Below are 14,286 nucleotides of genomic sequence, written 5' to 3' on the forward strand. Positions count from 1 at the left end.
TGATGATCTCGGGGTGATATCGTACCTATATGAGTTTCCCTTCTGTGACCCTCTGAACCTGTGACTCCCTTCGTTGTAACATTATAAGACATCTTTATGAACTTTACTTCTAAGCTATTGCTCTTGTGATTAGCCATGCCTTGTGTAGCTTGTACCTACTTTATTCATTATTGGCCTTTGATCTTTTGAATAGTGTGACTACTTAGTTGTGACACTTTGACCTATGCCTTTATGAACCTTACTCCTCAATATGGAACTTGTGTTACTTACTTCACTTGTGGCTTAAATCTTTTTCATTTAGTTGTGAACCTTTTCTGTGTAGCATGCAATGACCCCACTTTTGTAGTGCATTATTATGTACTGAGCTTTTCAGCTGACTGTGGTTATATTAATATTTTCTGAGTTTGATCCTCGTGGACTTGGCGAGGAGGCGTGGAAGTGATATCTGATTTTTATTTTTGTTATCTTTCAGTACTTTACATTCTTTAGACAGTGAGTATTGTTAGGATTATTGAGACTATGTCATTTGATTCCGTTACTTTTGATTTTGTGGGATATTGGGTTAGATGAGAGATTTGAAAAGAAATTGAGATTTGATCATTGGATGAATGTAAGACATTTAAATTTGATTATTTAGATTATTGCAGATGGTTTTGATATTTGCTTTGCTAGCCTTGTACGCTTGTGAAGCTTGCTTTGCAGGTGTACGGCGTTGTCGCATCCTTAAGCCTTGTGTTGTGAATATATATATATATGTGTGTGTGTGTGTGTGTGTGTGTGGCTTGGGGGCCTGACATATTGGCTGAAAAAAATTTCTTCCTAAAACCTAAAAAAATTTCAGTTTCTAAGATGACCAAAACAAAAAACCCAAAAAGAAATTTAAAACTTGATTCCAACAACAAATATTCATCAATCATACACAAAACCCATTTCAGTAAGCCACTCTAAACCCCCCCAAAATGAAATCCACAGAACTCACAGAACTCGGAAGCAATTACAGAAAATAAAAACACATACCCGAGTCAACGCGAAAGCAGCACATGCAAGATTGAGACGGCACTTGAGTAATTCCTGATAGTTACAGAATCGATTGGAATATCAAGAGAGGGATTTGAAATGGGAGGTTCCTTGATTTTAATGACTTCTTCATCTTCACCACCTTTGTTTCTCACAGAAGAAGAAGGAGAAACAGCAACAGGAGATTGATTATGGGAGACAGAAGCTTGTTGGAGAAATTTCTTGAAAGTCCATTCGGCTTGGCTTTCCCCAACCCAACCCTAGCCAAAGTTGGGTTGAACCCATCAGGTTCGGGCCCGACCCAAGTTGCACCCTAGCCAAGTGGGAGAGCAGCAGTCCTTGGTGCAGTCTTTGGCACACCAGCACCCTTACAAAACTGACACACCAACACCCTTACAAAACGAGGGTGTAAAGCTCTCCCCTAATGTACCGTCTTTTTCTTTATTAATAAACATGTTACTGCTACATAAAATATAGATAAATGTCTAAGAGGACAAACTAGAAAAGGGACATGACAAAACAAGAGTTAGTAGAATCCTACAAAAAATTGTCAAAGAAGTACAGCCTTTAGGGACCTGGTGAAGGTTTCGAGTTCCTTCAATCCTTCCTCAGGAGATTTCGCTTCACCCAACAGCTTCACAATAGCACTACCAACAATCACCCCATCAGCTCCCCACTCTGCTACCTGTATGATTCAAAGCAGATTATATAAATAACTAGCATTCTCGGACCATGCTATGCATGGTGGAGATGATGGCCCCACCCCATCAAAGCATGAGGTGTAAAATGGTGAGCCCACGATGCATGGGCTAGTGGGACCCACTCAATCAAAACAAGAAGTAAAATGGTGGGGCCCACCTGATGCATGGGTTTGTGTGGAGTTGGTGGGACCCACGCTATAATAACACAGTGTAGAATGGTCGGTCCACTCTATGCATGGATGTGGGTGGACATGATGGACCCACTCATGGGTGTAAAATGTGGGGCCCACAATATGCATGGGTTTGAGTAGAGATGGCATGCCCTATATCAAAACTTGGTGTATAATGGGTGTAAAATGATGACCGGCCTCACCTTATCAAAACATGTGTAGTACAATGATGGGCCCCACCCATGCTATGCAAGAGGTGTACTGTAGGAAAAATACCAGCAAAATTTTTCTATGTAAAAAGTTTTCCAATAAAAATTTCCCATAGAAAGAAAACGAATAATAAAAGAAAGGAATATGTTTAGTGTACATTATATATAGATGCTCCATTTCAAAAAAAAATTATATATAGATGCTGAGCAATTCATGGAAAAAATTTGAAAGGTTGACGAATGCAGACGAAGTGTAGTAATTGAAAGATTGAGAGAAGGTTTCATATTGTGACTAACCTGTTTCACATGTTCTGGTTTTGATATGCCAAAGCCCATTGCCACGGGTTTTGTTGTCGCCTGCAAAGAGTAAGGAACAATATCTGGCATTTATATTTCGCAAAGACAAGAAAAATTCTTGATTACATTATTATTTAGGGTCCCTTTAGATGCCACAAAATTGGCCTTTAATTGCAAATATAATTATTTGTAATACCCGGCACCACCAAGTGTCGGAAAAGTTAACAATTTTAATTATATCTTAGTCATAGATCCTTCGATCAAAGATCAACGGTCTAGATCTTCGATTTGGAGCCGTTCGGACCGTCGGATTCGCACTTACTATAAATAGTAAGTTTGTTTTTACTGGAAATAGTACATCCATTGTTACTATAAATAGTAAGTGGGCCACATGTTGACTCAATTTGAATTTCCTCTTTTGTTTCAGTTAAATAAAAGACGGGAATTTAAAGAGACTTAAATAACTTGGACTCTTGCTAATTGTAAAAGAGTTATATTAGGAAACTAACTTTAATATTGAATCTAATTGGGAAACACACTTCAAACACAAAACTCATTGGCTATTAAAAAGCCAATTTGTGTGCTTTTGCACACTGTGTGCACACCCATAGCAGTGAGAAACCGAGAGGAAGAGAAGAAGAAAGAAAGAAAAGAAAGAAAAAAAATAGAGAAAAGAGAGGAAAGGAGAAGAAGAAAAGAAGAAAGGGTTTAATCTCCGAGTCGATTTTCGCTTTCGAGTAAATGCTCGAAAAACCCGTCTTTCGTATTTCTTGTTCTAATTGGGTGTGTTTGCTTTTGTTTGTTCGTGACTTATTCTAATTAGGGTTTCTAGTTATGTTTTCTTGATTTGTTGGCTTTCTTTTTAATCAAAAATCTTGTCTTTGGTTTTCCTTTTAAGTGATTTGATCTAAACCTATATAGATATCATATTTTCCATACGTAAAACATTGTTTGGAGTAATCTAAAGTTTTTAAGGGATTGTTTTTTAAAGCTAAAGGCCATGCGTGTGATTTTCATAGGGTTTTATCACTGTTTTTCAATAAAATCAGCACACAACAGTGAGATGTGTAGGCTGTTTTGTAAGGAATCCTTCATATATTTGTTATATAATTTATACGTGATGTTTTTCATGAAATATATGGTACGTATGTTATAAAAGCCTTAACGGGCTGATTTTCACCAAAAATCAGCACCTAAAAAGGTTAGATACTAATTATAAGGATTGTTTTTGAAAATCAGATTTATATAAGTTAAATAAATATCATGTATCAACTGTTTTGTGGGAAAATCAGCATTATGTGTACGTTTTTTAAACAATATATCAACTGTTTTTAACAAAAACAACCCCTTACATGTATGATTATCATAATAGGGCAATGCTTTCATGGGAAAACATCACTTGTTAGTGTGTTTCGACTTATAAATCAACTATTTTTATAAAAACAGTCCTCTTTGGTGAAGTTTTGATTCTTTAACATTAATCTTTCACAAAAAGCGGCACTTATATGTGTTATATATAGTATATAAATTATGTAAGATGTGAAGACCCTAACTATATGTAATAAACAAGTTAAATTATGACTATTTTTATGAGAAATAAACCATGCGTGTGACATGGGTGGATTTTTGTGCATGGTCTTTGAAAAATCAGCACTTAGAAATTTATATTTTAAAGTTTTGGTGAGTCTTTATTAGGAAAAAAATTAAATACTATATAGTTACAAAAGGTGACTTTTTAGTATAATAGGTTATACATAGGTTTATACAAGAAGTAGCTGGGAAATAAATTTTACGAGTGAAAACTAACAGGTTGAGACGAATAAATCAGTTTAGAGAGAAATCATTAGCACTTGAACAATTTGAATGACACCCTTGACATGCAATCTTTACAGGTTCACTTTGGGATTGATAAGTAGAAGCCTTTCACTTCATCTTACTCTCAAAATACTAAGGCAAGTGATAGTTGACTCATATAAAAATGGTTTCGAGAATGATTTTGGTATTTTAATCGTGTTTCCTATGATGATGTTTTTGCCTCCCCTTGTTTATATATTAGAACTAGTAAATAACTGTTGGAAATAATTACTTTGCAACACTTGGATTTGCGGTATATTCTATATACCAGGACATTGATGCTGTATATTTATATATACGAGAACTTGGATTTGTGGTTTCTATATGCCAGGACATTGCTGCCGTATATTTATACATACGATGACTTGAATTGCGGTATATATATATATATATATATATATATATATATCATGACTTGGATTGCGGTATATTTATATATATACCATGACTGGGATTGCGGTATATTTATATATACCATGACTTGTGATATTTCTTTCATATGCATTCATATTGTTACTTTCGTTTTCATGCTAATTTATTAATTGTCATGTCTATGCCATGTGAACATCCGAAATTTTGATGCCCAAAATACCCCTACTTGAAATTTCGTGCCCCTTTGAAAGGGGAGGGTGTTTTTGTCTTTTGGAAACCCATTAGGGTTAGGACTTTTAATAGAAAATTATAAATACATCCTTTAGGGTTCTACAGAATATAACCAAGGTTTTAAATTTCGGTTTCGGCGTCGGTTTCGATCACCACCGAAATCGAAATGTTTCGGTTTCGGGCCGAAATTTCGGCCGAAATCATGTAAAAATATGACTGATTTCTTCTTTTTTTTTAATTTCGACCGAAATGTCTTAAAATTTCGGTGTAAATTTCAGCGATTTCAGTGGAATTTTTGGCTATTTCGGTGAATATTTCATAAATTTCGGTGGGAATTATAACATTTCGGTGGAAATTTTGTAAAAAGGCTAAATATGAAATATCAATCGAAATTTCGGTGACATTTTGGCGAAATTTTGGAATTTCGGTGAAATTTCGCCGAAATCTTGTAAAGAAATGACTTCATGTAAATTTCGTTTCGGTCGCGGCCGAAACCGAAATATTTCGTTTCGGCCGAAATTTAAAACCATGAATATAACTCCAACCCTAATCGTTTCTGCAGCCATAGAAGAAAGAGAGAGAAGCGAATCGAAGGAGACGAAGATCGAGGCCAAGAAATCGGAGACACGAATCGAGGTAAGAATTTAAACCCACATTTATAATTCGTAGGTGTAATTAAAGAAAACTAAAACAAGAAATCGAAGAATTAAAAATAATATTAAGATGTCGGGATGATATACGATAATCTAAGGGATGAAACTATAGATCCCTAACAGATTAAGAACGTGTATAGAACCCTAAGAATTGAGTTTTGGACTTATGCCCTAAAAGCTTAGATTAATTTTGGTAATTATATCTGAGAATTTTCGAGCGTGAAATTGGATTAGATGGATTCCTCTCGTCGATACGAATCCAACGGATCCGACCACGCGCAAATCGGAGCTAAAACAAGAAAGTTATGGTCCGTTGAAGTTTTAGAAAAATAGGGCACGAATCTGGAATTATCGCAGAAAAACCCAGTCTGTGTCTTCGGGCATCCGAATATTTTGAGCGGACGTTCAAACACAGGAACCCGAGAGGGGTTCTTCCTTGGAAAATCTCAAAGGCGTTCGAAGGTCTGTTCGGGCGTCCGATCGCAGGAATTTGTGAAAACTAACTTCTTCGTTTCTTGTCCGTTCTCGACGCTCTTGTACTCTATTGACATGCCAGAAACGTGTTCTTTCTGTTAAAAATAGTTTTAAGAAGCTCTGGAAACTTTATAATAGTGATAATTCTAAAATACTAAAAAGAATCCTAGGACGATTTACTGATTCTTTTCTGATTGAGCACCAAAGGGTGTCTTGTGTCAGTGGACGGATATATATGCCTTATAGGGTTGATATTAATGATGGGACTCATAGGGAATATTGATACTATTGATTCTTGGTAACCAAGGTGCTCTGTGAAAAGGATTTCGAGCTTCAATAATAAGGGATTATACTGATGGATGCCAAACCTTTTTTGGCAATATTTTTATTGTTCACATGCTTTACTATTTGAAAACCAATTCAAATTATTGATTATTGCACCTCATTGAATGTTGAAAACCATGATACCTTATAGATTAAGATTGTACACCCATTATGAACCTTTTTGAATCACGTGCTATTGAATACCTAACCTTCTGAATATTGAATCGGTTTTTCTTGAGATGCTAGTTTATTTCTGGACCCTTAGCCAATGCGGGAATGCATAATATCTTTGGCACTTTGATACCACTGGCCAGTGTAATTACTGTCATATAGTAGACAGATATCGAATCAATAAACATAGCATTATCGATGTCTTAAGAAACTCTGACCTATAGAATTTGACACCCATATCGAATATTGAAATTGAATGATGCCTTATTTCTGAAATTGATGCTCATTAAACTACCAACTACTGTTATCATTGAATGCCTTACCATATTTCGATTACTTTTGCTTTGATGCCATATCTGTTAGTATAGTTTCTTATTACATCACGTGAGCGCGTTTACCTCACCCATATTTAACAAATTTCAGATCCTGAGGTGTGATTCTAGCTTGACGTTGGAGCAGCGAGGGAGGATTATATGAAGATTTTATTATTTGCTTTATCAGGTTACTAGTGAGTATTAGAGAGCTTTAGACTCATTTATTTTATTTTCTTTAGCATTGGAATGAGAGAAATTAAATATGGATTGTAATGGATTTATTTACTTTGACGTTGAATGGTTATTTGGATTTAGTTTGTTGAGCATGGTTTTGTTTATTGCTAGCCTTGCATGCTTGTGAAGGCAATTTTACAGGTATGTGGCGATGTCGCACCCCTAAGCCTTGTGATTATAAATTAATGTGTTTGTGAGTGGCTTGGGGCGTGACATGCCAGTTCATTATTCATAAGAAATATTATTATAATGCAATCTCATTTTGGTTCTTTTATTGTGTGAGCTGCTAAGTGAGCTTGCTCTAATTCAGTTTACTACAGCTTTTGTAGGTGAAGAGGACGGAGCCTTTGCAAATGAAGAAACCTAATAAAGTAGCATAGGATGGGGAGAGTTCGATGAGTTCTTGGGAATGACGGGTTCTCATATCCCTAAGTAGTAGTTGGTCTATTTAATTCAAGAATTTTAGTTATGTGACTTTTAGTTTTATGATAATATTAGTGGTGGTTTTTATAAGACATGATGTAGTTAGTAGTTTAAAATTTTCAAAAAGAAATATACTTAGTATTTTATAGTTGTGAGTCAAGCTTCTTTCCCTTTCGGGGTTGTGATTCGGATATTGGGATTTTTAAAAAAAACTGCGCTTTAAACTTAATCTTATTTGCAAATGAAACATTTAGACCTCTTAGGAAGCTATAAACTAAATCACATCCAAAATTTTAGCAACCATTATTTGCAAATAATCTCTTCAACTTCAAAACTATTTTCATATGAGACGGCAAATAATTTTTAGAGGCATCCCATTATCCCAAGAGGCCCTTAATCATCAGTAGCTATCAATACATGCTAGGACAGATTTTGTATACACAATTCAACATACTGTTTTTGTTCAAGTCCGGAAATCTTATGTGTGCTCAGTATAACCAACTCTCTCGGAGGCTTAAGAACCACAGAGTAGCGAATCTCAATGTGTAGGTGTCTGAAATCAAGCATTTCTAGCTTATGTGTGATTACGGAAAAACAAAACATGGGGCCAAAAAAAATATTTCCATTGTCAAAGTCAATTTATGGTGTAGACCCATTCAGTTGAGACTCCAAATGAGCAAAAATAACATGTTAGCTTTACAAGCTAAACGATTCCATAAGGCAATAAAAAATTTGATGCAGAAAAGGATTAGGCAAAGATGGGGACAGACCTCTTTAATTTCCTGCAAAAGAGATTGAACTCTTTGGCTTACAGATCCACGTGCACCAGTAACACCAATTGAGCTCACCTATTCAAGAAAAACTCTAGTTAGTGCTATGAAAACAATTGGAGCCATCCAAATTAAAGAATATGGTACAAAAAATCATGCGAAATATTCTGGGACAAGTAAGATGGTAAGGAGAGTCCATAGAAAGAAAATTGTGGAATGCGAAAATAAAGATCCAGGAGTATATCAGTAACTAACAGCAGAATAATGTCGAAGATAAAACCGGGCAGAGAATGTTAGAACAGATCACAATTACAGCATGAAATCAGAGAGTTTGCTAGCCAAGAAATAAAAAAATGCTACTATTCTTTGTTGAGTGACAACAGAAATATTATTAATGAAATTCAGCTTGGGAGCACATAAAGAGGAAGGGAAAAGAGAAGCTACACAGACAGGTTATCCCCAACCAGCCAGCCACTACACGGGCAGTTATAATGGATTTTTTTTTTTGAAAAGTAAAAATATCATTCCATAACCAAAGTGTCAAAGTACAGGATAGGGACAAGGTGTCCCAAAAGCATGTATATTATAAGATGGCACTAAAATGCACCAATATCCAAAGTGGTTGCAGTAATAGATGGCAAATCAACACCACTTTTGACTAGACCGTCAGCCAAGGAATTTGCTGATCGCCTCAGGTGGACAAACTGAGGATGGATAATGCGCGCTAAGTCCCGTATCTCCTCAAGCACTCGGTACATTCTCCACGATCCACAACTTTTATTCGTGGCCCAAGCAATGGAATTGAAGGAATCTCCTTCTACGATCAAGGGAAGTTGTGTGTGACATACCATTTCAGTCCAAAAAAAAGACCCCTGGCCTCCGCTTCATTAGGATCACAGATCCCCGCAGGTCTGGAATAAGAACCAGGCCATTTGCATCGCGAACAGCGCCCCCAAAACCTGCGCTCCCCGGATTGCCGAACGAACTGCCATCAAAATTAAGTTTGAACCAACCCTAGGGCGTGGGCACCATGGCGGTGTGATCATTTGCCGCCTCTGTCCTTTGGAGACTACTGAGCGCCAATTCCTCAGTGGAGCCGGTAGAATACAGCAAGGCACCCCTGGCTTTCCACCAAGCGATAATGACCAGTTTCACTTCAAGGACAGTATGTTGCCACCCCCGCGATACATCGTTGAAGATCCAATTATTTCTTTCCACCCAGATATTCCAGATAATAGCACATGGGATGGACTTCCATAAAGACTCTCCCAATTGTCCATGAAATGCCCCATTCCAGTTCAGGATTTCATTAGTAATGCTTTTTTGAGTTACCCACGACATTCCAAAGAATCGAAAATACTCATCCAAACATTGTAAGTGAATGAGCAATGCAGTAAAAGATTGTCCAACGTTTCCTCCTCCCATCGACATAAAGACACACCGACTGGCCAATTGGAGACGCCGTTTCTTGAGATAGTCACAGGTTTTGATGCATCCGTGTGCAGCAGTCCACACGAATGCCTGAATTCAAGGGGGAATGGATGGGCACCATATACGAAATTTACGAGACACCGCACCACGTCCTTCCGTTAATTTCGAAAAAAATGATCTAACCGAGAAAACCCTTGAGTCTGAGGGGTCCCCAAGATGCGATCCTGTAACAACCACCTTAATTAAGGAATTTAAAATTTTATTTAAGAACCTAAACTAAAACAAGTAGGGCCCACTAAAGGGCGTATTATTATTTCAAAATCATAGTGAAAAGAAATAATTCCGTTTAATAATATAAAAGGGGGTACGTTAGGTATTTGTACATAAAGTAAAGGGTAGATATGGAAACCCCAAAAATTTAGGAAGAGATTTCTTCCCAAATTTTATACAGTGCACGACTCCTACATAGAAAGGCGTGTGCCATTTTGGCACACGATTTGGGGGGGTGTCCATATCAAAAGAGGGTTGGTTTATTATTCTCTAAATCTGAAATTTTAGATAAGATATAATAGAGATAAAATAGGGGAAAGAAAGCTACTAGCTTTCAAGGAGTTCACGATTTCCCCTCAAGGGAAATCGTGCACTTGGTGGGCCGCACTTACCATTTGTGATGTAATTAAATCAATTAAAAAAAACACGTAATTATAGATAAGATCTGAAGATAGCTTTGCAAGGATATCAGCCAATAAAAAGTCAAAAACAAGAAAAGGATAACAACTACAAAACTAACAAAGATAAATTATGTAAACACTAATCAGCAATAGTGGCCTTTAAGAAGGAAAAACCAAAAAGGAAAACGTCCAAAACTCTCTCCCTCTATCTCACACACACCATCAGTAGAAAGAGAGAGAAAAATAAGGAAAAGAAGGAGAAGTTCAGAAGAGAAAAGAAAAGACCCCTAGGCATCTTCAAATCGTATTTGGAATCACAAGGACTATATTTTTCTTCTTTTGGACCTAATATACATGTGTCAAGGCGTGAACCATAATTTTCATTGCTAATGAAATGAGTCTGGCGTGATGTTGAATATGTACACACACACACACACACACACACACATATATATACATACTATTGGGTTATACACCAAAAGTTGCATATATGTCTTTTCTAACAGCACTAGTTATATGGACCTATACACCAAAGATTTCATGCATGTCTCTTTCCAACAACACCGTACGTATAAGGGGTTATACACAAGAAATTTTCGTGTATGTCTTTCAATGGTACTATGTAGTTGTTCTATGCATCTTATATGTGGGTGCGTAGATATTTCGTTTGACCATTAATAACAAAAGATTTTATATGCAAAAATTTATGTTCAAGAGTCTTTCGGATCAAATAAAATTATACAAGTATTTAGTTGTTATAGGTGCCTTATATGTATATAGATGGTTGACCTGTCATTGATTCAAATGATTTAAGTTAACTACATATTTATAGATGACCTATCTATCATTTTTTTTAAAGGATTTCGTTATATATATATATATATATATATATATATATATATATATATATATAGGTAGTTGATTTGTCATTTCTTGAATAATTTAACTATATGATAAGAAACAGTTGAATGATATATCACTTTCTTCAAACAAATCTTAATAAATATACGTAGTTGATCTATCATTTTTCTCCAAATAAATTTCATTAGCTATATATATATATATATATATATATATATATATATATATATATATATATATAATTAGTCATCTTCTTCAAATGATTTTTATTTTCGATAGCTTTATAATGTGCATACATGTTTTTGCCTCGTTCCAAAAACGGGACCGCACTAAGTCGATTGGTCATGTGATCTTAACACCTAAATCTGGACAACAATTAGGTGTTTTAAGTGTTTAACTTTATGCCAAAAACAGGGCAGCAACTAGTACTTATATGTGTGCATTTTGTTCGCCCAAAAACAGGACAACAACTTATGTTTACGTACGTACTTTTGCATGCACAAACAGGGGAGCGATTGTATCCTGTATACGTGGGACCACTATATAGAGAAGGTGTGAGTGTTTGGAAAACTTAGGTTTAAATAAATTGACATTGTTACACTCCATTCTTTGACTTCAGGATTATTTCACTCCTCTCCCTAGCAGAGACCGCTCCATTCACCCTCATTCGTAAGTTAAAGGCAGGTGATAGCTAGACTCATCTTGTATGGTTATCAATTACAATGATCGGAATATGATAAGTATGTTGTTGTTTTCTTTATGCAATTTTATTCCATTTTGTGTTCAACTCTAGGAGTTATTGTTTTATGCCTTCGTTATGTTTTTAAATAAAGTAATGCTTTTATAATTTTAGGAAAAGCGATAGAAATTTTTAGTTACGAAAACACATGTAATTAAGAACAGACATAAGAAGAGAAAGAAATAAAATCATTAATGCGTACGGGTGAAGGGAGGCCAGGAGCTATCCCTGATAAATGACTAGACAACATGGGAGTCATGTGCAACCCCTTTTTTATGACGGAATCCTCTGAAAACCACGAGTCTCTAGGCGGTAGGATCTACCGTAACAAGTTCGCACGGAACCGACCGTGTAAGCCAAGGTAACAGGCTAATGGGAGCTGGAGTGCCTTGGGATAACTCTGGCACTTCAGATAAGTTGATAATAAAATTTTCAAAATTTATGTTCGTTATCTTACGCTCTACATTTTATTTATCTTTGTTGGTTTCATAAAGTTTTCCTTGTTGTACTTGTCATTTAATAGATATTTCTTATGAACCTGTCACTCGGTTTTTATCTCAAGATCGAAGAATGTAGGAGGAGCGTTTGCGAACGAGGATATCTAGTTCGTGGGGCGGGCAATGGAGTCAAATAAAGAATGGAGATGACGAGCCACGTCAATCTCTTCAGTTTAAATTATTAGTTTGGAGAAGCGTTTAGTTGATAGACTTTAGGTTATGTCTTCTATTTTCGACATTTGAAATTGAATAATTGTAATGGGATTTTCCTTTTAAACTATGGAATAAGATTTTTAGATGGTCATGATAGTAGTTAGAATGCTTATGTTTAAGAACATGCATGGTAAGTTTGAACAGGTTGAGTTTCTCGTAGCGACCCGTCAGATTTGGGATGTTACAGTTGTGGTATCAAAGCCCAGGTTTACGTAAAACTTGGTGCTTGTGAGATTGGGTACGTCATAGGCAATTAGTCAACACTCACCATATCTATGATTTGGGTCGTTACAAATCCGATTCATTGTTTGAAAGGTAACATGAATCTAATCTATATAGCAACGCCATGAGATTAGCAATTTCCTCCTCTTTCTAATCACATAATCCGAAATCCAATCCTCCCGATTTGTCGCTAATATGAATATATTCGAGAAGGATTCAGCTAAAGGAGTGTCACCCAACCATAAATCAATCCAAAATCTTACCGAGTCACCGCGACCGACCTGAATCTTATGAGTGGGAAAAACTCAGAATGTACACCACATATTGATTTCCAAGCCCCGACCCCTTGCCCGACGTTGGTCCTTGACATACCCAATCGCCCCAAGTTCTCCCATACTTGTTTCCGATGATATCGTGCCACAGTGCATCTTTTTTCAGCCCCAATACGCCACAATCACTTACCCATCAGAGATTTGTTGCGCAGTCTAATTCTTCTGATCCCAAGCCCACCTTTCCTTTTAGATTTGCACACTTTGCCCTATTTCAATAGATGTTTTAGTCTTTTACCGTTCTCCTTCCCTTCCCAAAGAAAATCCCTTTGAATTTTTTCAATCCGTTGAGCCACTGTGACCGGGACTTTGTACATAGACATGAAATAGACAGGCATATTAGACATGGCAGGCTTGATTAGGATAATTCTTCCCCAAAAGATAAATACTTCTTTTTCCACGAGGCGAGCTTCCTTTCGATGCATTCCACAAGCAGGTCCCATTGACTTACCATTTACCGATCTTGGTCTATGGCTCCACAAATCCAAAACTTCCAAAATAGAATCCACTAGTCACCATGATCCAGAAAAGTCTTTGAAGCCCGTTATATAATGTTGCATAAGTCCCCAGTAGGGATCCTAGATATGGGGTTTGTGAGAGAAGAAGAGCGAGAAAAGAAGAAAAGAGGGAGGAAAAGGAAGCTCTGGAGTGAATAGTTCAACCCCACGTCCCATCTCAATTATATGTATATATATTAATATCTCTCTCTCCCTCTAAATATATATATATATATATATATATATATATATATATATATATATAGAGAGAGAGAGAGAGAGAGAGAGAGAGACTACTGGCATTACATGCCATTACTGATGGGCTCTATCAACTAAAGTAAATAAACGAAAGGTAAACACAAACAGTTTTTTTTTTTTTTTTGAAAGGCAACACATTTGAACAGTTACACTACATAAATAATATGGGGCCTAAACTTACTAACACTCCCCCTGAAGTTGGTGCACAAATATCTATTATGCCCAATTTACTTAAAATCTCTTTCATAAGGGTAGCTAAATTGTACGCACAATCCTTTGCCATTGACTAGAGTGAGAGATTTGCCCAGGTTTCTAAACTTAATTCAGTTCGTGTGGATATCTCTATTGCAGCTA

The 14,286-nt window shown here is 36.3% G+C and overlaps 1 protein-coding gene across 1 annotated transcript in view; it reads right to left on the reverse strand.

Moving 5' to 3' along the window:
- Positions 1-1,564: 1,564 nt before the first annotated feature.
- LOC143887136 (tryptophan synthase alpha chain-like) overlaps positions 1,565-14,286 on the reverse strand; it is a 59,155-nt gene continuing 46,433 nt past the window's right edge. The window contains exons 7-9 of the mRNA XM_077391241.1: positions 8,215-8,292; positions 2,395-2,454; positions 1,565-1,702 (exon numbers count right to left, since the gene is read on the reverse strand). Coding sequence (XP_077247356.1) covers positions 1,568-1,702; positions 2,395-2,454; positions 8,215-8,292 — 273 coding nt within the window. The 3' untranslated portion in view covers positions 1,565-1,567. The remainder of the gene's footprint in view (positions 1,703-2,394; positions 2,455-8,214; positions 8,293-14,286) is intronic.

This window comes from Tasmannia lanceolata, unplaced genomic scaffold (assembly GCF_043159265.1).
Source record: "Tasmannia lanceolata isolate RefF3 unplaced genomic scaffold, GAP_Taslan_0.1 ptg000012l, whole genome shotgun sequence".
In the NCBI taxonomy this organism is placed as follows: domain Eukaryota; kingdom Viridiplantae; phylum Streptophyta; class Magnoliopsida; order Canellales; family Winteraceae; genus Tasmannia; species Tasmannia lanceolata.